Raw genomic sequence first — 25,116 nt, 5'->3', positions numbered from 1 at the left:
TCTGCCCCAAGCACTGGTCTCAAGGCCCAGAGCCATCTGCTCCACCCCTGGGCTGACTGTGGCCCAGACCCACATACCAGCTTGCTTAGGGGCATGCTGGCTTGCTGAGAGAATCCTCCATGTCATAAGAAGGTGATCAATTCTCAAAGAATTTGCAGTGTAAGGGAGGATTCCTGGTCCTAGCTGGCCAGAGCCAGGCCAATCCTTTCCTGGGTGGAGCTGCCAGATGGCTGGTTCTGGCAGGGCCTCGTCGTCACCATGGTGAACATCGTCCCCACAGCCTGTCCTCGGGGAGGCCCAGGAGGTTGGATATACTTAGAGGTTTTCCCTGAAAGTGGAACGTTGAACTTCAATATGCTTACATATTCCATTTCTCTTTTCATCAGGCTGAGACTAGATTCAAGCTCATCCAATTTGCTTATTTACAATATTTGCATTGCCTTACCATTTTATTTATTAACCACTTGCACTGTCCCATCCTCCACATTGTCACCAAAGTATTCTAGAGCATCAATCCATCACTTCAGCCCCTTTCCCCATCATTTAACCTCCCGCCCCGCCAACCACGCCACCACCTCTAGGGATAAACCACAGACTCCCTAGAAAAACAGTGAGGAAGTACTTCCTGACATGGCCTGCCTTCCTCCTCACACACACTCTCTCATAAGGACACCTCTACCTGCAGGTACAGAAAACTCAACTAACAGGTATTTAGATAAAACTCTCCCGTTGTCATGGAGGGAGCTCAGCGCTGCTCAGGTCAGAGGGTCATAGCATCGCTGAGTCCCAGGGCCTTGCTCATACTCTACTCTGCCATCCTCCTGGGAACAAGATGGCTGCAGTGGCTCCAGGTGGCTCTGCTTCCCATGCCAATGTCAAGAGGCAAAGCCAGTCCTGATGAGCTTTCCCTTGTGCTTCATGGGCCAGGAGCAGGTTACAGGCCCTTCCAGAGACTGGCATGAGGAATGGAGAACCATGATTGGTCTATACCAGCCTGCATTTCCCCACAGCCCAGGGCTCATCCCAACCCTCACATTTCCTTGGGAACATCCCCCACCCCTAACAGGGCTTCATGCTTGCTTCTCATCTAGTCATTCACTGAGCATCTGGAGGTGCTGGGCACAGGAGACACGGCAGTAAACAAACAGGCACTGTGCTGCCTTCATTCTGTTCTGTTTCTATGATAGTACTGCACATACTTACTTAGTATATTTTGTGGAGTATATGATACTAGGTACCTCTCTGAGCCTCAGTTTCTTCATGTATAAAAGGGGGTAATAATGTCCACTTTACTGTTGCAAAATTTAAAGATAGTGAGCATACAGCACCCAGGATGTGCCCAGTTGATGCCCAAGAAATGGTAGCTCTTGAAATATTTGTTTTCCCCATTTGAGGGATGATTTTCTTGTGCTGTGAACTACTTTAATAGTCTGGAGTATTTTCAAGTACATTAAATAAAATACATGGGATAAGAAATGCAACCAATTATATCAAAAGACTATTATCAAAATATTTAAAAATATTTATAATATAGAACAGTGATGGCGAACCTTTTGAGCTTGGCGTGTCAGCATTTTGAAAAAAACCTAACTTAACTCTGGTGCCGTGTCACATATAGAAGTTTTTTGATATTTGCAACCATAGTAAAACAAAGATTTATATTTTGATATTTATTTTATATATTTAAATGCAATTTAACAAAGAAAATCAACCAAAAAAATGAGTTCGCGTGTTACCTCTGACACGCGTGTCATAGGTTCGCCATCACTGATATAGAAGTATGTTCCTTATTGATAAATGACAACATAGCATCAGATCTAATATTATTTCAAAGGCATGATGGTGGAGACCTGCAGCTGCTACAGCCCCAGGGCAAGTGCCTGCCTCCACACTGCTGACCACGTCCCCGGCTGCTGGGAGCAAGTTGTTTGTCGCCAACATTCATATTTTAAGCAAGTGCTAGGCTAGGAAAAGTAAAGATGCAGTATTTCCTAGTCAGGTCTCAGCCCCACCCCTACTCCAATTCTTTCCATGGACCCTTTGGGAGCTAAGGGGCCTCAAATTAAAAACCTTCCCTAGAGTTGGGGCAGAGATGGCCTATTTTCCCCAGGCCCTAAAAAGAGCATCCAATAAGATCTCCATACCCGAAAGACCTACGGAGTGAGTGTGTGTTCTCATTTCCGGATACATATTGGAAACCATGTACGCACACAGGGAGGTGCAGGCTGGGCATTCTTTTCAGACCACAGAGTCTGGCAGGGCTTTAGACAAGTTCTTCCTGTCAGTGGCAGTGGCTGTGTATATCCAGTCTCTCTTCTATTCCAAGCTGAAATACGTGGAATCTTCAGGAAGCTCTACTCAGATGGCAGTGGCTGATCCCTAAAAGAATCCGGATTCCTTTCCTTGGGCCAGGCCTAAGGGCTGCCTGGGGGTGTTGACGGGAGGCAGTGCCTAGCGAAGTGGGAGTCCAGAGTTCTCAAACTGCACCACCAGATAAGCTGTGTGACCTTAGCTAGGCGGACCTTCTCTCTGAGCTTGTTTGCACATCTATAAAAAGCAAAGGTTGGGGGAGATATTTGTCAGATCGGACTCCAGACATGCATTCTTGGAGTTTAAGAATTTTCGACAAATGGTGTGCTTCTCTTTCTGTGTGTGATTTCATCTGGATAATTTTTAAAAGACATTTTCGGTACACCTTCCAACTAAGTCTTATATATTTCAGCATCTGAATTTGCATTGGTATTTACAATTGTAGGCAACAATACTATCTCAATTGTCACAAGCCAGTAAGGAGAGGCAGCAGGCAGGTATGGCACACATAGGATGAGCTGGTACCAAATAAAGGCCACATGACATCACAGTGTGCTGTGCTTGGGATGTTTCCCTGTGGTTAGAATATAAAAAGTGATGGGAGAGCAGTTATTCCACACATGGAAAATAAATATATTCAACGAGCAATGACAACAAAAACCATGCCTTGGAATGAAGTGCCACAGTTCTATGTGCTGGAGATTTGCATGGGCACACGATGTATCACATATATTAACTGGATGACTTTGAATTGTATTGATTTTGTTTGCTGACTCGTTCTCATTTAATTTGAATTTTTATTTCTGTTTATCCTTGTATGGCAGTTATCAGTATAAGGAGCTTATAGGTAGTTTTATGTTTGCATGTTTAAGTAGCATTACCAGAAAACAGAAAAGCTATTTAAAACAACATTGGGTATATTCCTAGAAGTGGGATCACTGGGTCAAATGGCAGTTCGACTTTTAATTTTTTGAGACAACTCCATACTGCTTTCCACAGTGGCTGCACCAGTCTGCATTCCCATCAGCAGTGCACGAGGGTTTCCTTTTCTCCACATTCTTGCCAGCACTTATTTGTTGATGGTAGACAATCTGGCAGAGAGCTTTTCAAACTCTCTAAAGAGTTCCCAATGTTACATTCAAGAAGCAATGAACTAATAAAAATATTTGGAGCTTGTCTCTGCCTCTGACCTTCAGGGACTCAAATTCCCAGAGAACAAAGTCAGCCCAGAGTGCTTTCAAAGTATGGGAGGGGGAGAACTTTGGGTGTGCTCTGCTGCTCTCTGCTGGCCATGAGGATCATTGGCTGGGCTCATCTGGGCTCCAAAAGTTTGGAAGGATGCATTTACTAGTATTTGCCCACAGGTGGTGGGGACAGAAGGAAGGTGGGGTGATTACAGCTCCAAATAACCTTTATTTAGCTGGGCCTCTACTCTTCTCAACCCTTAAGATCTACATTGAATAAATTTCACAAGCAAGTATTTTTCCTGTGTGTGGCTGAGGCCTGGGTAAGGCATGGTAGAAAGAAGCAAGTGATGAAAGGGAGACCCCAGAGGTGACACGCCTGTGTCCCCCTAGCGGCCAATCATGGGGAGGCGGGTTTGAGACTCAGGGCACTGCCTCAGGCCTCGGTTCTGTACCTGTTACAGGGCCTTGTCCTGAGCTTCTGCTCAGAGCTGAGGAGCCTGGCCCTACGCACACGCTGTTCTGTTCCAGGAGGTCCCACCTCCTCTAGGGCACTGGTTTACGAGAGACCTCTGTGATGACCAGACCATCGGGAAACAGTGCTGAACCTGGGACCCAGGCACCCAGCGGACCCTTGGAGACCCAGTCTGGCCTTCTTCCCCCACCACTTCCCCCTCGCCCAATTAGCTTTCCTCCCGGCAGCTCCTCTGCCAGCTCCGTCCCAGTCAACCATTCTCAGGGGCCACACTCACTGAAGGCTGGGTTTCCTGGCTAGATGCTGGGATGGGGGGCATTCGACAGCAGACTTTAAGGAATGTGTAAGGAATGGGAAAGCAGACCCCTAAACTGAACACAAGGACTCTGTGGGTCAGTGCTGAAGTGGGGCGGGGACGAGGGGTCAAAGGAGGGCTTACTGGGCTCTTGCATTCAAGAACCAGTTGCTTAGAGTCCTAGAGCAGCGCCAGGGTGTTGCCCAGACATTTACCCTTCTCATCAACTACAGCCACATCTTCCCCTACTTTTTTATCTATTCCTTGGTATACAATGTAGTGCCCAGCACTTGGTAGGAAGTCACCACACTGCTCCTCAGCATTTGCCCAGGCCCTGGCACCCAGGAGGCACCCAGGTTGTGGAATTGATCGCCTGAGATCTTGGAAGATGCTTTTTTGGGCAAAGGCAACAGGAAGGACAGCAAAAGGTCCTCTTCTCTTTCCAGGAGGCTAATGGCCCAGCCCTGTCTGTGTTGCTCTCCCTTTGTTTATTCGGGGACACAGAAGATGCAGTCAAATCTTCCTGGTTCATCCAGCTGCAATCTGCGTCTTCCCAGTGGGGCTGACCGGGCTCAGCCTCCTTGTCAGCAGCTGGAATCCCACAGAACAGCTCTAACTCCACTCTGTACTCTAACACCCACTCCGCGCAGCAGACACCTGTGCCCAGCCAGGCCCAGTGAGGAACCCAGCTCCAAGGGAGAGCCCGAGCCAGAGAAAAACCCCCCGCAAAGGTACCAGCTCTGTGCCCCTACAGAGCAACTGGTCCACCTCCTGATGTTGGGCCCTCTTCTCCCCCCTCTACCTCAGACATGGCCAGCTCCCTGCCTCACCTGCAGACTCTGATTGGAAGACTTGGAGGCCATCTGAACCAAAGCGCCTCTCCTAGTCTAGTCGTGATTAAGCTCAGAGACCCTACACCCAGCCTCGTATATCTCCTCCATCACCACTGCCTGGGTGACCTTGGGCACGTTACTTAACGTCTCCGACTCCCTTTCCTCATCTCTAAAATGGGGATCTAGTCATATTTTTCATACAGTCCTCATGGGGATTGAAGGCATCTATGTCTGAAGAGTGCTTTAAAGGGCTCAGCACATTAGTGCTCAAGAAAGGGAACCGTTCCGCCATCTTCCTTGCAATGAACAAGGCCTGTTACCTCTGGCAGAGCCACCACTGACTAACCCATGACCCCCACCCCCAGCAGCCCTTGCAGAGCCTGTTGCCGGGTTCGAGGGCTCCGTGATGGCCCCTCCAGCCCTGCGCCAGGCTGTGCTGGCACTCTGAGGCCACACACAACTGTCTTCTGGGAAGTGGCAATCTCACTAGCAAGATAAGACTAATTCTTGAAGCAATTAGTAAAATATACAAGATAGCTTAAAAGTACTAAACTGATTGGTGCAGACTATAATTGTGCTAATAATCAGAACCATTTGTATGGCATTTTAGCATTTACCCAGCACTTGGAAATGCATTACCTTATGTAATTCTCAGAACAAACCAGCAGGGTTAAGTATTGTACTGTAATTAGTAGGCGGGAAAACAGGCTCGTGGAGGTGAAATGCTGGTCTGTAATAGCACCAGCAGTGAGTGAATGAGAGGACAACTTCAACCTGGTTCTGACTTCAGTTGTATGAGGCTTCTTCCTTCTTCTACTGAGTGGGACGTGTGTGTGCGCCTGGGTGTATGTTTACACAGACGGGTACTTCTTCAGGCTTCATCTCACTCCTCTCCTTCTTCCACACTTGGCCCCAAGACCGCTGTGGCCAGAATATCCTATAGTTCACGTTTCATGTCTATTTGTGCTGTGTCCAATGGCTCTGTTCTGGGCCCCTTTCACAGGTGTCAGGGGTGGCCTCTCAGAGCTACTAGGTTTCTGAACTACAAAGAGGACAGGGCATTTGGTAACCCTGTGGCCCTCACACTGACCTGAGGCCCTCAGAAAACGGAGCAAAGGAGCAGGTGGCTTGGGTGCAGGTCACAGAGCCCCGGAAGGCAGGGCTGCAGCAGCCATCCGGTGGGGCTCCCGGAGAAGCACTGCCAGGCTCCCAGGTCCACCCACAGAAAGGGCCACGGCCTGGGGAAGGATGCCGAGTGCAGACCGCAGCAGAAGGTGGCCAGCTCCCTATAATGTGGTGTGATGAAAACTACACTTTGGGTTTGAAGTCACATGCTTGGCTCAAGTCCAGTCTCTGCTCCCTGGTGGTGCCACCCTGGCCAGTCCCCTTACTTCAGCTCCTTAGTCTCCCCTTTCTAAAATGCAGACAATAGTAACGCCTACTCCACAGGTTGCTGTCAGAATTAAAGTAAATTTTGTCAAGTATTGCTTGGCACATAGTAGGTGCTCTCAGTGCCACATCATTACATCTGTGGGCCCTAGGCACTTCTGCTTTTCCTTTCAAAGAAATGACACTTTTATGCCCTCAAACTGCACCATGACACAAAGCTCCAGGCCTCTTGCGCTGATGGGTTTATCATGCATGCTCTTGTGGATGTTCAAGTATCTTGGGGACCAACAAGTGCTGTGCTGTAGGGTCACAGTCATCCCTTCAGGGATGCTCCCCATCCTCCCATGTATCCAGCATCATTATATTGAATGCCATGCTGTGACACCAAATTTCCCAGCACAAGAGTAGTCTCTGGCCTCTCCCTTCCATCCCTGGGCACACAGGGATGCAGGGTGGCATGTTCAATGTGGAGATGGCATGCAGAGATTAGCCTGGGTGACTGACTCATTTAGACCTCAGGGCAGGGGAAAGGGCCTCTGGAGGCCAGATACCCACTGGGTCCTTTCACAGCGACCCTCAGAGTGGTAGTAACAGTAGCTTCTAATGGCCCCAAATCTCCCTCCACGCGGTGCCAGCCTCACCTGCCTCCCAGGGGGCCCCCAGAGTCCAGGGCATGACTGAGGCTTGTGCTGACATTCACGTATTTGTGTTTGCATAAATCCCCCTCAATCAACACAGGATTTGAATCCAGTAACAGAACTAAACCCACAACTATGTGCGGTGTGTTCATGTGTGCACAAAGCCAAGGCTATGCTCCAGATCACTGCTGGCCATAAATACAGGGTGAGCCACAAGATGAGCCACATGTATAACTTCAAATGACCTTGTAAGTGAAACCCGATGAAATTGATTTAATGTTTTATTTAATCCAAAACATCAAAATATTATCCTCTACATGCGATCAATATAAAATTATTAATGAAAAATTTTCAATATTTTTCATTCAGAGTCTTTGAAGTTCCATATGTATTTGATAATGTGGCATATCTCAGTTCTAATGTAGTGTTCCAACTAATTTCATTGGAAATATCATCTGTACTTTTTGTACTTCATAAAATTTACAGCTGAAAAGCAGATTCACATACCAGCATTTCCCAACCGCACTGCAAAGTTTTCCAATAACCAATTCAAGTAATAGTTTTGAAATTTAAATGCAAATTAATTAAACATTAAATAAAATTTAAAATTCAGTTCCTTAGTTATACTTATTCCCATTTCAAGTACTCAACAGCCACATGTGGCTAGTGGTTACTGAACTGGACAACGCAGGCTAGATGGTAAAACAGCAGAGGAATCAAGCACGCCTTTGTGAGAGGGAGCACTCTGCACGTGGAAGAACACTATTTGTCAGCAAAGTCCTCACTTTCAGGTACAGGAGTCATTTCCAGCTGGGCTGACAGATGGACAGGACACAGGACGGAGCCTCCAGCAGCCTGAGGAGGGTCTGTGGCCTCATCCAAGGACGGGCTGCCGGAGGCCAGTGCAGCGTCAGAGGCATGCGGAGGGGAGAGCAGTCATGTGCTCAGAGGAGGATCTGACTTCTCTGGCGCTGTGACCATGGCACCATGGAAATGCAGGCGTCTGGACTCCTCTTAGTGCTCAATGAGGGATCCCTGCTTCTTGCTGCTCTGACACCTGCCCTGGGTTAATAAAGCAGGTGAACCAGTACTTGTACTGGTTCTCAGTCTGCACCGTGAGGAGCATTTCCCACACGCTTCCACCTGGTGATCCCACATCTCAACCTTGCCCCCCACCTGTGCCACCTGCCCACTGACTGCTCTGCTGCCCCTCCATGCTGGGCCAATGGAAAGCAGCTGAAGGATGTAGCACATACCATGCATCACTACCACCCCTGGCAGCCACTGTCCTCGGCCGCAGGCCAGCACAGTGACCATCACGCTGGGCATGCACTTGTATTCTCAGGGTTCCGACACTGCAGCAGGGTGGGAAGGCCAGCCGATGCCTCTGGATAAACAGGTGCCGACAGCGGAGCCCCAGGCCTGTGCTTCTGGAGTGTGCAGCCCTGCCTGCACAGACTTAGGGTCTGAGGTCCCAGACCCTGGGGCCAAGGTCAGCTCTGTGCCCAGGATCTTCATTTGCAGGCCCTGCGCTGTCCAGCGGTGGGGGTGCACCTCCAGGAGCCCAGGAAGGCAGGGCTGCAGCAGCCTCCCGGTGGGGCCCCCGGAGAAGCACTACCAGGCTCCCAGGTCCACCCACAGAAAGGGCCACGGCCTGGGGAAGGATGCCAAGTGCAGACCGCAGCAGAAGGTGGCCAGCTCCCTATAATGTGGTGTGGTTGGTGGCCAACACTCCCAGTGTTGTGTGGTTGGTGCACCCTGGTCCTGTGGGCATGAGACCACAGCACCATGGCGAGAGCACAGAGCAGCTGTGGGAATGAGCAAAGCCAGCTGGCTCCAGACCCCACTGAGCAGCCTCCTGAGAACCTCCCACATCAACTCTTAACAGAGAGAAGGTGCTCAAGGTAGCTCCGAGGGCACCCCACCCCCCACCCTGGGGTCTGAAGCTTAAAGGGAGCCAGCTGCAGCTAGGATACTTGGGAGCACTCAGGACATGGCCCTCCACCGCCGGCCCATGTTCTCAATTGTGTCCCGGAGCATCACTGTCCAGTCGTCACTCTTCCGCATTGGGGTGCAGCGCGTCTCCTTTCCCTCCAGGGCTAGTATCTCCATGGGAGTTTCTGGACTCAATCCAGCAGCCATGACAGCTTCTGGAAACTTGGCTGCAGAGGCAGGGGCCAGACAACACCGGGGAGGGCTGTGGGAGTGGGGCAGGTGGAAACAAGTATGTGGGAGACAACAGATGGAGGGACAGGTACAGAAAGGGGAGGGGGAGGAGAAGGAACAGGGATGGTTAGGGGTAGTGTGGGGCATGGAGAAGAAAGAGAGAGGCAGACCTTAAACTTGTCTTTACAATGACTGCTAAGCAAATTGCTTCTTCCTGTGGAAGGCCCAGCTCACCCACCACCTCCCATGTGGGCTGTCCTGGGACACCTATCATGTACCCTCTTCTGGGACCACGGTTCTTGAGGTACAGTTCCACAGAGCACCCATTATGCTCATTCAAGCCATTTGTTCACATTCCTGTGTTCCCTGCTTGGGGAAGAAGAGGGTCCCTGAAAGCCAAAGTCGCCCCCCACCCCTGCCCAGTGACCCAGGTGCCTACGGCCATACCTGGGGGTCTGCCTGAGCATCTGCTGGTAATGGTAGCTCACGGCCACAGCCGTGTGAGGGCACAGCAAGGACTGGTTCTCTTGCCAGCAGCGGGCCATGGTCTGCATGATGGCCTCATCTGACACTGACTCAGATGTCACTGCCGCTGAAAGCTGATGGTCCCAGGGCCAGGGGGGTGGTAATCATGGTTGGGGAAAGCAGGGAGAAAGGTGACAAAAAACACAGTAAATAACAAGAGACTCAGTTCGGATGGAATAGCTTAGATTTAGCTCAGAGGAAAATCTGTTTTCCCACATTTCCCAGTTGTAAGCTGACTCACTCAACTTGAGGAAAGGATGCATTTGACTTCCAGGTCAATAAACTTAGGATTTAGCTCATGAATCGGCAAATATAGAGTCTGGTTCAACAACCTCAAGAACACAGAAGGTTAAGGGCATTCAAACACTCCCAGTGTTGTGTGGATGGTGCACCCTGGTCCTGTGGGCATGAGACCCCTTCATGTCTGTTTCCACCTGGCTCAGCAGCAGCTCCTCAGGGAAACCTCCCTGCCACCCCAGCAGAGAACACCTCCCTTCTCGGTGTGCCCTGGTGCAGATGGCTTATTTGATCATACTCTGAAAAGCTATTGCATGCCTACCATGTGCCAAACACCCTGCATACACTCGATGGCAACAGAAGTCAGAGGGTGTTATAAGCCTCTTCCATTAGGGCTCATGGAAGACAATGAGTGCATTCTATTTGTATTGTTATCTCCAGCACCACGCACAGTCTCTGGCTCAAAATATATATGGAATGAATGAATGAATGCTATTCTAGCGATGAAGTGTCTTCTACATGCATAGACAGGGAGAGAACAAAGAACAGGTGGATACTGTGTCTGTGCTCCTGCAGCACCTCATTCACACAAGGAGAAGGAAAGTGGAGGTCAAAACAAACCATTAACCTAACAAGCTTATCTGTGCTTGTGTTACGGTCTGAATGTGTGTCACCCCAATTTCATATGCTAAAAATGTGATGGCCTTAGGGGGTGGGCTTTTGGGAAGTATTTAGGTCACAAGGGTAGAGTCCCCATGAATGGAATTAGTGACTTGATAAAAAGAGGGCAGAGATCTGGCTAAGTCTCTTTTCTCCTGTGTGAGAGTACAAGGTACCACGTGCAACCTGGCAGAAGGCTCAGCAGAACCCATCTACACTGACCCAGACTTTCAGCCTCTCCCCATAACTGTCAGAAATGAATTGGCTTTGTTTATAAGCCACACAGTCCATGGCACTTCGATATAGCAGCCCAGGTTAAGACAGATTACATCAAAAGCAGCATAGATTCTGAAGACAGAAATTCCACTCTGCTCTGCATGGGTGGCTAAGCCCAGAGAGCTGTGTCTAGTTCTGGGACCAATCCTTTAAGATGGACAGTGACCACTCAAAGCTATGTCACATAAGACACAGTGAAAGGAACCAGGAAGGCTTAGTGGGTGAATAAAGATCTTTCTCAAATATGGGAATCGGACTGCCCGCTGGTGTGCAAGCTAGGAGCAGCTTCCACTCAACATGAAGAACTGTGCAATGCTTGAAATGGTGGGAGGTGGTGAGGCCCTGATCCCTGGGGATAGAGTCCAGATGACCACTCAGTGGGAATGTGGTAGAGAAAACTAAATGCAGCTTCAACATATAAAATCCTATTTTTTTTATATTAAACTAGAGGCCCAGTGCACGAAATTCGTAGATGGGGGGTTCCCTCAGCCCAGCCTGCACCCTCTCCAATCAGGAACCCCTTGGGAATGTCCAACTGCCACACGGATTAGGCCTAAACCAGCAGTCGGACATCCCTTTTGCAATCTGGGACCGCTGGCTCCTAACTGCTCACCAGCCTGCCTGCATGATAGCCCCTAATCACTCTGCCTGCCTGCCTGATTGCCTCTAACTGCCTCTGCCTGCCTGCCTGATCACCCCCAACTGCCCTCCCCTGCCGGCCTGGTCACTCCCAACAACCCTCCCCTGCAAGCCTGATCTCGCCCCCAACTGCTGGCCTGATCACCCCTAACTGCCTCTGCCTTGGCCCCCGCCACCATGGCTTTATCTGGAAGGAAGATGGACGTCCGGAAGATGGCTGGTCGACCCGGTATAATTAGCATATTACCCTTTTATTAGTATAGATAGATTATATAGGATAGGATTACTTAAATGTGGCGGGGGGTGGGGGGGAGACTTTTTCAGCAGGAGGAGATACTCTTGGCAGACAAAACTACATAATCCCTATATCTGGACTGATAGTCAGCCATATGCACTATACTGCCGAACTGGTTATTAAAAAATTGAACTGCTTTCTTACACCTTACACCAAATAGCTGTTGTCCTTAAAAGCCCTCCTCAGGCCCCACTTTAGGTTCTGCCTTCTCAGTTCACCCAGATTAGGTTCTGATTAGTCGGTTTCTATGCCAGTCAGCATCAAAAGCTCCGCCTCCTAGGCAGCCATTGGCTCCTTGCAGTTCACCCAGGTTTGGTTCTGATCAGTCAGTTTCTATGCCAGTCAGTGTCAAAAGTTCTGCCTCCTAGGCAGCGATTGGCTCTTCTTGGAAATCCAGAATGGCCCCACTGACAGCTCTCTCTCTCTCTCGGGGCCTATCCCCAGGCCTGATCTGCAGCCTCCTCAGTGGCTGCTGATCAGGCCCTGCCTTTCTCTCCAGGCCTATCTCTGGGACTGATCCACAGCCTCTGCAGCAGCTGCAGATAAGGCCCTGCCTCTCTCTCTCTCTGGGACTCAACAGCAGCCGCAGCAGCTGCTGATCAGGCCCTGCCTCTCTCTCTGGGCCTCTCTCTGGGCCTGATCTGCAGTTGCAGCGCCTGCCTTGTCCCGCCCTCTTCAGTCCCCCCCCCCCCACCACCACCCTGCCCACTGGCCTGCCGCCATCCTTGCTGTGATAGGAGCCTGGGGGCCATGGGGGAGGGACCGAGAGGTGCTTCATGCACTTCCTGGTCGTCCATCTGGTCATTTAGGTCGTGATGGCCCTTGGCTATTATTAATATAGATAAGTGACCATCACCAAGGTGGCATTAAAATGAAAGCAATCACTCCCAACTAGATTCCTATCACTCTGAGGAGATAAAATTGCACCTCCTTTTAAAATAAAGCTAACAGGACAGTGGTCTCTGCTCATACTGGATGGACAAAGTGACTTCCAGTTGTGACTACTGGAAATCAACAATGATAAAAATTAAAATAATAACAGTTAATATATCAAGCCCTATATTGCCTGGAAGTATTAAAAATGCTTCATAAATATTATTTGTCTTAAATTTTCAAGGCTGTAGCATAGGCATTCTTATTATCCCCAATGTACAGATAAGAAAATCAAAGCACTGAGTTTGAGTAACTGGGCCCTATCTGACTCCAAGCCAGCACGCTCTGTTGCCTCTCCACATTCAATAAACACGTCCATATAAAGTGACTGAAAAGTGCCAGGCTCAGAGCAGATGCTCAAGAAACAGGTGTCTCCATCCCTTAAACAGATTTTCAAACCCCAAGTTTTAGTGGTGTTTTGGGGCTGCACTCTTTCCTTTCTCGGTGGTGTGTGGGTGGTGACTGACCTTGCTTTGCAGTTCCTCAGGCAGACTCACACTTTGGGTCCTTTCAAACTGCTCCATGAGGCCTCTTGTCATCTGGCTGTCAAAGCCAGATAGCAGCCAGAAAATCCTCTCCATGTTGTAGGGCACCTGCACAGAAAGGAGGAACCGGGGGCAGGGGTTACTCTGATCTCAGCCCTGTCCATCCCACCCACCCAACACCTGACTGCATGCCTCCCCACAGGTCCCACCTGGATGTCCATAGCTGATGCTAAGGTTGGCTTGACAGTCTCAGACAGAGAGAAGTCTCCTCGCTGGACAGTCCTATGGATGATATCATTGCAGTTCACCGCTGCGACCAGGTGGATGGGCAGGCCCATCTTCTGAGCAATGCACCCAGCTTAAGACAAGAGAGGAGAACAACAATGGCTTCTTAGGCATGACTTTAAGAGCACACTCACACACAAAAAAATGATAAATTGTACTTTATCAAAATTATGAAACTTCTGGTGTTTTTTGGAGCTTTAATGCTTCAGAGGACACTATTAAGAAAATGAAAAGGCAACCCTGAATGGGAAAACTATTTGCAAATCATCCCGCTAATAAGAGATTTATGTCTAGAATATATAAAAAACACTTACAACCCAACATTTAAAACACAAATAACCCAATTTAAAAATGGGCAAAGGACTTGAAAAGACATTTCTCCAAAGATATACAAATGGCAAATGAACACATGTAAAGTCACTCAATATCATTGGTCACCAGAAAAGTGCAAAACAACACTACAATGACATACCACTTCATACCCACTAGGATGGCTAGAAGAGAACAAAACAGATAATTCCAAGTCTTACTCAGGATGTGAATTAACTGCAGCCCTCATATACTGCTAGTGAGAATGTAAAATGGTGCAGCCACTTTGGAAAACAGTCTGGCAGTTCCTTAAAAATTAAGCATAGAGTTGCCATATGACCCAGAAATTCACTCCTACATATATACACTCAAAAATAAAAACAAGTTTATACAAAAACTTTTACACAAATGTTCATAGCAGCATTATTAATAATAGCTAAAAAAAATGAAACTATCCAAATGTCTATTAATTGATAAATGGATAAATAAATTGTGGCCTATCCATACAACGTGGTATTATCCTATATAATAAAAGCCTAATATGCAAATTGCCCCCTCGATTGGGTGTTTGACTGCGAGTTCCACTGCTTGCTATGACATGCCCTGACCACCAGGGGGTGGCGCAGAACATGGTGGGCGTTGGTTACGCGGCATTGGCAGTGGGTGGCAGCGGAGGTGCTGCTGGCCCTGATGGGCCCTGAGAAGAGCAGGACCGCAGCAGGATGGTGGAGCAGTTGAGTGGGCAGCACTAGGCCAAGGCGGATGCGAGTGAGAGCCAATCGCCCCACCGACTGCTCCACAGATGGTGACCAGTGGGCAGCAGGCCCTGATGGCCTGATGTGGGGGGGGGGGGGTGGTCTCTGGGCTGGGAGTGGGTGGCGGCGACCAACCTCCTGCAACACCTGGGCGAGGGCGGGGTGATGGGGATAGAGGTGCAGTGAGAATGTGGGGTGTCCACCAAGCTTGCTCTCACTCTGCCTGCTACCCTCTCCCAGGATGCTAGGGCTTGTGCACTGGGGAAGCCCCCACACTCAGGTTCCAGGCACCTGCGAGGAGCCCACCCTGCACCTGGGCAGCCTCTTCTGGGTAAGCCAGGCCGCAGTCGCAGGGACCGCAGGGGCTGGTTAGGCCCCCTGTGGGTTTGCACAGGGGCTGGTCTTTGAGGCCAGCTGGGAGAAAGCACACTGCCTGCATGGCTTCTATGTGGCGCCACTGGGTGGTCCAGAGGCCCACTGGCTCTGCCATGGACCCATGTAGAAGCAGGGGCGAGCCAACTAACTTCTCTGTGCCTGGTGACAACCCAAAACGGAAGCAACAGTATCAACCTTCTCATGGGCACACGTGAATATCAAATGAGTTAATAAGCAAAAGGCACTTATAGCAATGCCTGCTACAGCCGGTGCTTGATGTTAATTATTATTGAAAATGATTTTAATATCATGCAGCTGTACAAAGGTCATGTGCACACAAACCAATCTCACCATCCTCACAGCCGTCCTGAGACATGAGTGACCCGTTGTCCCTTTCACACCTGAGAAGCCAGGTCTGAAGGGCCACCCGTGGCTGTTCAACTAGCAAAGGAATGATCAGCCAGAACCCAAGTCTGGAACTCCCCCCTGCCCCCTAGCAGCAATTCCAGGGGGGGCAGCCCAGTGCCAGTGGAGCTGCTTGCCCTACAGCAGGCAACACCAAGGCCAGGAGGAAAGCCCACATTTCTGGAAGAGGGCACCACGAGCCAGTATGGTGGCTGAATCTTGACCTCATCTGCCCACACTCTGCCAAGTTTGGGCATCAGGTCAGTTGGCCAGAGGATGTCAGGATCAACCTATCACTCTTCCTCTGCAGCAAGGGCCGATGTCCCCCAGGGTGTTGGGGGAAGTGTTTTGGAAGCTCCTTCTGCAGTTTCCCATCCCCTTCAGAGCCAGGACTCAATCTTTCTCAGGGCTGCAGGCAAAGGGCATTTGAAAGGGGTGGGGCCACAGATGATTTCTGCAAAGCCCATTTGCACCCAGGGTCTCCTTACCTGCAAGGTTACCAGCAGCCCCTGTTGGCACAACCACTTCCACAGCAGGGAGCGGGTGCAAATCTAAGGATGGCACACACTGGAAGTAAGCAAAGAAGTGGTGAGCCATTTGCACGAGGACCCGGGACCAGTTGATTGAATTCAGACTCATCAGATTGTGCTTCTTGACAAAAGCCACATCAGCAAACACGGCCTTGATGGGTTCATCAAGCTCATCGCTGTTTCCCTCCACTGTTGGGAGAGGAGAGAGTAGCTGTCAAAAGCACAGAGCACCCCAGGCAGTCAGCACTGCCACAGGCCCTCCCAGGCTGAGCCTGCCAGCTGGGACTTTGGCTCGACCTTCGTTTCTCTACTCTAATGTGCTTTGGCCTGGCTTTCTACACTCAAAATTAAGCTCCTCAAGGCTAGAAACCATGTCTCATGTTCTTGTGGTCATATTTCTGATGTTCCTACCATTATATAAACTGAGATATAAAATACCAACTTCAGGGATATTGGAAAAAGAATTCCCATTGGTATTCTGTGCCCACCTCCCCTAGGGGAAGAAGGAATGGCTTATCAAGTAGTGAGATAGTGACAGGCTGATCCTCTATCAGGAGTTCAAAGGGGAAGAGTCACTGGCCCATGTGCTTGCCCTTCCTCCCTCATCTAATCACAGGTGGGTGTTCTCCTCTCTGCTCCTACTTAGTAGGTAAGCCGGCATGGGCAGGACTCCTCCCTGCGATGGGTATGTACAGAGGTTAATTTATGGATGAACTATTGGGTGAATTTATGAATGAATTGGCTACTAGTCCAAGTTGCTTTCTCCAATCCAGGCAGGCCAATATTGATCTCGTATCTGAAACCCCCTGGGTCTATTTCTCCATTGGATCCTAACTTGAAGGACATTGGGAGAAGTGCCATGGCTCGCACTGAGGTTATTATCCATCCTCCCTTCATCATTGTGCCACAGCAGTGAGGTCTGGGGATGACTTAACCAGGTGCAAGATTTCAGGAAAAGATCCACTGCTTTTAAGAGCAAGTCACAGGAAGAGAGAGACTTGCTTACCTCAAGTAGTCATCAAAGGCCACAAGAATGGGCCTTAAGATTGGGGAAAGTAGAACAGAGAATGCAAAGAACCTGGGTCCCTGAGGGTACTGCTGAGTCAATGAATCAACCAATCAGGAAACCACCCCCACTCCGGACTTCCAGTTACATCAGCTGGGAAACCTTGCTCAAGCTGGTCTGAGTTAGATTCCCTGTTTCTTCCAGGCAAAACCATCCCAAATAATATATAACTAGCTCAGGCTGATTACTCTGTGCTTAAGAAGGACCACATACATAATGTATATGGAAACTAACGACTTACAAAAGTGTCCAACACATAACAATCCAGGTGACCCACCCCTATTATGAGAAAATGAGTATTTACTGCTCCCGAACTACACACATTTTCCTGGAAACCAAATCAGCAGATTCTAGAAAGGCAAGGAAGAACTTGAACAGTGGTGTCTAGAAATGAAAACTAATTTAAAGTCTGATGCCTTATATTATGAAAGCTCAGAACATGTACATAACAGAAAGCCCCTTTGGCTCCAGCAGTAACACTTTCTGCCTCTCTTCTGCAATGAGCACCTTCTCTAACTCACAGCAGGAATGAAGCTTCCATGCACATCCTCAGGGCAAAGCCTTCCAGCATCTGTACCAAGTGAGGGGGAGCAGGTGGCAGGACAGAGTTACTAAAAGCTCTTCTCCTCTTTGCTTTGATTCTAGGAAAAGATGGTCCTAGTTCTACAACTAGCAATTTTGGTACTTGGGGTACAACAGGGACCCTCGAGAACCTGAGTCTTGTGCACTAAAATCTTGCAATGACTGCAGGAAAATGCAGCTAAATACGGGCAATCACCAAGACTAATGTGTAAGATTTTGCCAATATCTGCACTGGCTGAACCATGAATTTCTCTCTTGACTGTGGATGCACTTGTTAAAGAGAGCGCACAGGGGATTTTTCCTTGCTCTTGAACAAATAGACAGAGGATAGTCACGCTACTCCCATGGGTAAGGTTTGTTTTCACTGTGCTTTTGCTTTTTAAAAACTTGGTGTTATATAAAAACATCCTTTGTGGGATTATGCCAGGAGGCGAGGCCAGCCGGAGAAGGAATGTCACATTTGCTGCTCTGCCAGGTAAGTGGCCAAACCAAGCCAGGATGCCTAGACAGCTGGCCCAAGGCCGCAACACACAAAACCTCACCAAGACCCCCACCATAGGCTGCCTGGAATCTTGTGGGGTATGAGAGATGAAAATAAAAGCTCACCCCCTCTTACTCCACAAAGATGAAACCTATTGAAACTAGAAGGCCTGATAATAGAGGCCTGATATTAGATTTGTGTCTTTTTCAAAATGCTACAGTTTGTGATGTGGCTTCAGGACATCACCAGTGATGCGTGCAGCTGAGTGGGCTGCCTACTTTAAATCCTCAGACCTGCTAACCAAGTGCATGGCTTAGTTATTTCCACACTATAAGGAGGGCATAAGCTATCAACTAGTAATGACACTTTTAAAATAATTATTTAACACGTTTTTGCCCTCTAAACTTCAGTGTCCTGGGGAAAAGAAAACCCTCGGCCACCTGCTTAGGGTACGGCTCTGGTTGCTGCACATACACATGGCCGCATGGCCCTGGCAGGCTGAACTGCATGGAGGCGGTGCTCTTGGGGGTATGATTTCAAACCTGCACTTCCTAGCCTGACTGTGAATGTTGCCTTATGCATCTGTCACCTCCAACAGTTTATGAGACTGTAGCCAAGAACCTGCCCAGAGCTAAGCCAAATCATATTACCAACCTCAAAAGATGACTGATCAAGGAAGGGAGGGAGGGAGGAAGAGGAAGGATGGTCAGCTAGTCAACAACCAGCTTTGTTCCAACCCATCTCCCCAAACAGGCCACTCCCCTGGAGCCGTCCCAGCACTCCCCTCCAAACACATGGACGTTCTCCTCCAGCACCGTGGTCATCTGCAGCTCCTGGATCTTCGTGCAGTGACCCTGGGGCAGGAGAACAATAATGCTCACATTCTTTGCCCCTCGAACACTCTCAATGGCAGCACTCCCTGTGTCTCCAGAAGTTCCTGGATGGGAAGGGAAAGAATATCCCCTTTAGAACAAGGGAGACAAAAGAGGGGGAAATGCCCCTAAAGCACTGTTGCCAAATGAGGCAATATCTACCATCAATACTCGAAGGGTAGCAAACCATGAACCACCAAGAGACCCACGGAGAGAACTCAAGGCCTCTGTGCACTTAAACCACATAATCTTATGCAGTCTATATCTTTAAAAATACCCTTCTGAGAAGGTTCCATAGCCTCCACCAGACCGTGAAAGGGAACTGTGGCATGAGGGAAGGTTGAGAACCCTGCTCTAGAAGACCCACGACACATGCCCTGAGAGGCATCAGAGGAGGACACACGGTGGGTGGACACCGGCAAGCTGGGGCACTCGGGCTGCAGGGCTCACGCGGACGCGCACCTACAACCACAGTGACGTGCTTCCCCCTCTTCTGCAGGAAGTACTGCAGGAACTGGGCCGTGCAGCTCAGGGACAGGTCCTTAAACGCATATGTGGCTCCGTGCCACAGCTCCAGCACATTCAGCCCGTCCCGCAGCCTGGAAAGACGGACCACTTCTCTGTGGCGGAACCTGCGGAAGGCCCGGTGGATCAGATCTGCAGGTACAGCAGGCAGAGGGCATTGTTATGTCTTCCCTCCAGTTCTCTCTCAGTCTCTTTACACTTTTGAATTTGAAGTTTTTATCTCTGCTACAGGATAAAAAGAGCAGAAATTTTTATCCTAAATGATACCACACATGAATATAATTGTGTAATTCTAGAGAAAGTCTGGAAAGACAGGCACCACACTGCTGACGAGTCCCCATAGGATCCCCCCAGAGAGCAGAGATGGTAGTGCAAGACTTTCATTGTCTGTTTTATAAACATCTTCATCATTTGGATTTCTTGTGAATGTATTCCAATAGAACATTCAATTAAAGTTATGTGACAAACAAATCAATGTCTCGTCTCTTCCCATTTTTCTTCCTAAAGACAGCACACTGTTTGCTGCATTATTAAATCACACTGGGAAGCCAGAACCTTGGGAGGCTGTTCATACAAGCCCACCTGAGGCAAGGCCGTCTGAACACATCTGAGTTTCATTGGCAAACCGATCACCTGGGATCTTAAAATGCAGACTCTGGTTCGGCAGGTCTGAGGGAATCTGAGAATTCTAATACGCGCCCAGGCAATGTTATCGGCGCTGGTTGTCGAACCACCTTCTGAGTGGCCCTCTTCTCCTAAACTCTCAACATGAAGTATGGATATCGTATACCTGGTCCACGGAACAGCAGCACTGGCATTATCTGGACACTGGATAGGAAGGCTCACCCAGACCTCCTGAACCAGAGTGTGCATTTCAATGAGCCCCTGAGGGGAATCCACAGCACTTTATAGTTTGAGACCAGCTGGTCCAAGACACACTGAGTCCCTTCTGGAAATAAAACCGCAAGCTGTGTGCCTTATGTGCAGGAAGGAAAATCTCAACATTCAAACTCTGAGTCTTGAAAAAGTGTTTTAAAAATAAACTAAAGGAAAAAAATTTCTCTGCAGATCATTTTGGCGGGTGGGAGGAGCTGGATATTTCCAATTCTGGAATCCCAAAGTCTGAAAGAAACACGACATTTTGGGAAATGTGACTAAAGATCTCCTAGGGATGAAGTGATAGATTTTCAACTCGGTGGGGGGCTGGGCTGGCAGAGGTAGGAGAGTAGAAGTGGGATGAGGGTGCTTACCATTTAAGTCATCTCTTGGGATGAGCTCTGGGCCAATGAAAAGGGCACACAGCTCCACGACCAGGCTTGGGTAGGAGAGTGCACTCCACTGATGTAGGGTCTCCCTGCTCAGCTGTGGGAGCTCCTCAGGCATGAAGAGGCCCCCATCGGGCGCATAGCCAGAGAAGAGGGCACCCTCAAAGTCGACACGGGGGGCCATCCCCCTGGTGCTGACGTACCACATGACCCTGGAGGCCTGCAGAGGGGATAGTCCAGAAGCACCGGTCTCGTTCCCAGCATGCCTGAGCTGTGATGCACATACACATGGCCGCATGGCCCTGGCAGGCTGAACTGCATGGAGGCGGTGCTCTTGGGGGTATGATTTCAAACCTGCACTTCCTAGCCTGACTGTGAATGTTGCCTTATGCATCTGTCACCTCCAACAGTTTATGAGACTGTAGCCAAGAACCTGCCCAGAGCTAAGCCAAATCATATTACCAACCTCAAAAGATGATTGATCAAGGAAGGGAGGGAGGAAGAAGAAGGATGGGCAAAGCTAAAGTGGACACTGTCCCCTCAGTTAGCTCCCAGATCACTACTCATAGGGGTAAGTGTTTCAGGCCAGAATACTGGAGCCCTGCCCCATGGCTCATGCCAGCTTCATCTGAGACTAAGCAAATCATGAACCCTCCCATCAAAATGAGGCAATTCCATGACTTACTAAGGGGAACCAGAGCATAATGGGAAAGACAGCGTGGTCCTCACTGGTGAGGAAGAAGGCCATGGGTGGGGAAAGATAATAGCATTAAGAGTGACTGCCACTTGACATCCCTTTTGATAGGAGAGGGCCGCCACACTTGGTCACCACCCTTTCGAGAGATGTTTGTGCCCACTTCTGCTCAAAAATAACCACATTCAATGGTCATTTAGTCATGTTGCCTATAACCTAGTGGTTCTCAACTCTGGTAGATTGTTAGAATCAACTTGGGAGTCAAAAAATATACGTCTACGTGAGGCCCTACCTGGATTAATTCAACTAGAATCTCCAAATGAGAGGCTTCTTGTGTGAGGCTCAAATGCAGCCAGAGTTAAGAGTAGGGTGACTAACTCACCTCAGTCTTCCTGGGACTTTCCTGATTTTAAAACTGAAAGTCCTACATCCCAGGTAACCCCTCAGTACCAGGCAAACGAGGACAGCTGGTCGCCCTCATTGAAACCAGTGCCCCACCTCTCAGCCTAATCCGAGAAGAGTAGTTGGAAATGCTGTCAGGCTGCCCTTAATACTCCGGCCACGGCCAACCGCTCCAGGGTGAACTCAGAGGTCTTGGACGGGTGGGTGGGTGTCCAAAAGAACCTCAGGCCTCATTTTGGTCACACACCCACATCAATTTGATTCCCAGGTGCCAGGGCCAGAGGGGAACCCCTGCCCTCAGGGGGCAAAGCCACCTAAAGCTTCCCATCTAGAAGAAAGGGTACAAGCTAGCATTGGCCGGGAGGAACTCTGGTTTTCTAGATTGTGGATACAATACCTCTGAGCTCTGGGTGCATCCCATAAGGGCTGCTGTGTGCCACCCCCTTGACATGGCACCCAGCTCCAGGGAATCCAACTGATGTGGCAGTATGACCAAAGTGAGGCTGGAGGTACCCTTAGACACCTTCCCACCCACCCCAGTCAGAGACCTCTAGTCCACACAGGGCCAGCTAGCCATGCCAAAGTATTAAGGGTAGCCCATCAGTACTTCCAACTACTCTTCTCGGATTAGGCTGAGAGGTGGGGCACTGGTTTCAAATACAGATGCATCCAACTTACAGACAGAGACAAGTTCAATCATCCAAATCATGAATCTTTTGAAAGTGAAAGTGGATATTACTAATAGTTATGCCAGGGCAATGGGTATAAGCACAACTGTCTCAGGCAAACTGGAGCATATGGTACAGGGAGGCATGTCAAGGATATGAAATCGGGGTAACTCCAAAAGGCAACTGCAGCAGGGAAGCAAAGCAGGCCCCGTGTTTTACAAACAGAACCAGGGAAGGGACCTGGGACTAGCAGTGCCTTCAATAGGGGGAGGAGTTTCTGTAACAGTGGCAATGGTTAGAGTTACTGCAAACTTCCCAAGACCCTGGGGTGACGAGGGAGATCCTGCCTGGCCACTTCACAGGACCAGTCTGAAGGGCACTGCCAAAGAAGCTGCCACAGGCAGAGGTCTGCCGGGGGGTGGGGGGGGGGGGGAGACAAGCAGAGCTATAAGGACAGGCTACATCATGCCTGGCCACTGGGCTCTGCATTTCCTTTTCTTTTTTAAAAATATATTTTTATTGATTTCAGAGAGGAAGGGAGATGGAGAGAGAGATAGAAACATCAATGATGAGAATCACTGATCAGCTGCCCCTTGCATGCCCCACACCGGGGATCAACCCTGCAAACAGGTACATGCAGTGACTGTTCCCAGACCAGGAATTGAACTGTGACTTCCTGGTTCATAGGTCGACACTCAACCACTGAGCCACATAGGCTGGGCTGGGCTCTGCGTTTTCTGAAATATGTGGACAAATGCCCAGGAACAAAGGAGAGGGCCTGACAGCAGGCTCAGCACATGTCAGGGTTGGGAGCTGGCCTGATTAGCCTGGGGCAGACTATTCTGTCCTATGACCCCCAAGGGCAGCACTCTCAGACCACACAGAGAAAATATATCATTAGGTTCAACGTCAGATAAACCAAACAGAGAAGCCCAGAAGTCCAAGGAGCTGCCACAGGGAGTGAAGTTGTGGAAGAAAATCAAACAATTCTGTCCCACCGGTGTGTGGGCGCTCCAAGCACAGAGGTGGGGACTGGACTAAGGGGCCTCTGAAACACAAGATGTTATAATTGACTAGAGGCCTGATGCACAAAATTCGTGCATGGGGGCGGGGGAGGGGAGGGTTCCCTCAGCCCAGCCTGCACCCTCTCCAATCCAGGACCCTCGATCGGACCTAAACCGGCAGTCGGACATCCCTCTCACAATCCTGGACCGCTGGCTCCTAACCACTCACCTGCCTGCCTGCCTGATCACCCCTAACTGCCCCCTGCCAGCCTGATTGCCCTCAACAGCCCCCTCCGCCCCCCCCACCCCCCCCACCCCACCACCACCCCCACCCCTCCCACCCACCCCCAACCCATGTAGCCTGTTTGGTGGTCCATTCCGTTGCGATGGTTGCTTAGGCTTTTATATAGATAGATCCTTGTGACTCTGATCTTATTCCAGAGTGGAGATGGGCCAGATGAATACCAGGGAAACAGGCTGCCCTGGCTGGGGACCATTTGGGGAAAAGCTCCTCTGAGAGGTGGAGAGGTTTTTCAGAGAAGGGGTGAGGCAGAGCAGAGACATGGACCCCAGCAGCAGAACCCCGGGCCACTGTGGGCAGATCGCAGGCTGTCTCCCTGGGGTGGAGGTCCCTGCAGGTCACTGGCCTCCAGCTAGCCAGGTCCTGGGCCAAGAAGGCTCTGGGAGGTCTGCAGACAGGGCTCCACTCCCAGCTCGGAGCCACCGCGGAAACCCTGCAGAGGGAGCGCAGCATGGGAAACCCGCAACCTCCGGGCTTCCAACAAGTTGCAGCGCAAGAACCAGAGGTTAGTTACAGAAAGAGGCGGGCGCGACGCCGTCCCACTTAAGCTGGGGTTGAAAGAAACTTCAAGAAGTTCATTCAAGAGCCCAGAAATGCAGACAAACCCACATTCCGGGGAAGGTGCTCCCTCCGCAGGGAGGGGACGCGAGGAGGGGACGGGCGGAGGGGAACGAGGCCGCGGGGTGCCGGCTCCGGGCGGGGTGTGCGGGCACCGCCAGGAGCGATCGGGAACCCCGGCGCCCGGATCGGATGGGTGGCTTGGGCCCGCCGGCGGCGGGCTGCCCAGTGGTCCCGAATGGTTACCCGTCCAGGCGCTGGAGGCTGCGGGGTCCGGGCTCCGGCTCTGACGGACACTGCCCGGCTGCGGCCTCGGCTTCCGGTGAAGGACGAGAAGGGGCGGAGGAGGGAGGCGGGGCGGAGAGCGGAGGCGGGGCGGAGGGGGAGGGCGGAGGGCGGAGTGGGAGGGGAGGAAAGGGGAGAGAGGGGGAGGGAGGAGGGAGGAGGGAGGGACCGAAAGGGAAAGGTAATGCGTACAACCATTCCTCACATGGCAAGTCTATAAGGCACTTGGCGAAGTGTTTTGTTCAGTTTCTTAATCTACATCGCAGCCTCAGAAATACACATAACCTCATTTTTCAGATTAGAAAACGGAGGGCAAGGTGGAAAGGAGAAAGGCCCTGTCTTTGGCTTCATCCTCTCACCTGTGAAATCAGACGCCTGACAAATTCTTTTTTTCTCAAAGTGGGGCTAGTAAAT

General features: G+C 50.1%; 1 protein-coding gene across 3 annotated transcripts; it reads right to left on the bottom strand.

Annotated features, from left to right (window-relative positions):
• Window positions 1-7,387: 7,387 nt before the first annotated feature.
• THNSL2 (threonine synthase like 2) lies at window positions 7,388-24,760 on the bottom strand. Of its 3 annotated transcripts, none has more exons than XM_059688368.1 (9): window positions 24,664-24,760; window positions 20,776-21,010; window positions 19,463-19,657; window positions 18,915-19,065; window positions 15,958-16,190; window positions 13,550-13,698; window positions 13,323-13,448; window positions 9,738-9,889; window positions 7,388-9,321 (listed from the first exon to the last, which is right to left on the bottom strand). In XM_059688368.1, the coding sequence occupies exons 2-9, from the start codon at window positions 20,996-20,998 to the stop codon at window positions 9,111-9,113; spliced, it is 1,440 nt and encodes a 479-aa protein (XP_059544351.1). In that variant the 5' UTR covers window positions 20,999-21,010; window positions 24,664-24,760; the 3' UTR covers window positions 7,388-9,110. The 3 variants fall into 3 exon arrangements, with proteins under 3 accessions (XP_059544351.1, XP_059544350.1, XP_059544352.1); XM_059688367.1 differs by lacking the exon at window positions 24,664-24,760 and adding an exon at window positions 24,469-24,657; XM_059688369.1 differs by lacking the exons at window positions 19,463-19,657; window positions 24,664-24,760 and adding an exon at window positions 24,469-24,657.
• Window positions 24,761-25,116: the final 356 nt, after the last annotated feature.

The sequence above is a fragment of the Myotis daubentonii genome, chromosome 3 (genome assembly GCF_963259705.1).
Source record: "Myotis daubentonii chromosome 3, mMyoDau2.1, whole genome shotgun sequence".
Lineage (NCBI taxonomy): Eukaryota > Metazoa > Chordata > Mammalia > Chiroptera > Vespertilionidae > Myotis > Myotis daubentonii.
This window is presented reverse-complemented; position numbering and strand designations above follow the sequence as displayed.

Excerpts from the sequence above, each read along its gene's own strand:
- THNSL2 (XM_059688368.1), bottom strand. The coding sequence starts at position 20,998 with ATGTGGTACGTCAGCACCAGGGGGATGGCCCCCCGTGTCGACTTTGAG. Across the intron at positions 13,699-15,957 it reads GGCTGCTGGTAACCTTGCAG|CTGGGTGCATTGCTCAGAAG; the intron begins GTAAGGAGACCC and ends TCTTGTCTTAAG. Across the intron at positions 9,322-9,737 it reads ATGCTCAGGCAGACCCCCAG|CCCTCCCCGGTGTTGTCTGG; the intron begins GTATGGCCGTAG and ends CCACTCCCACAG.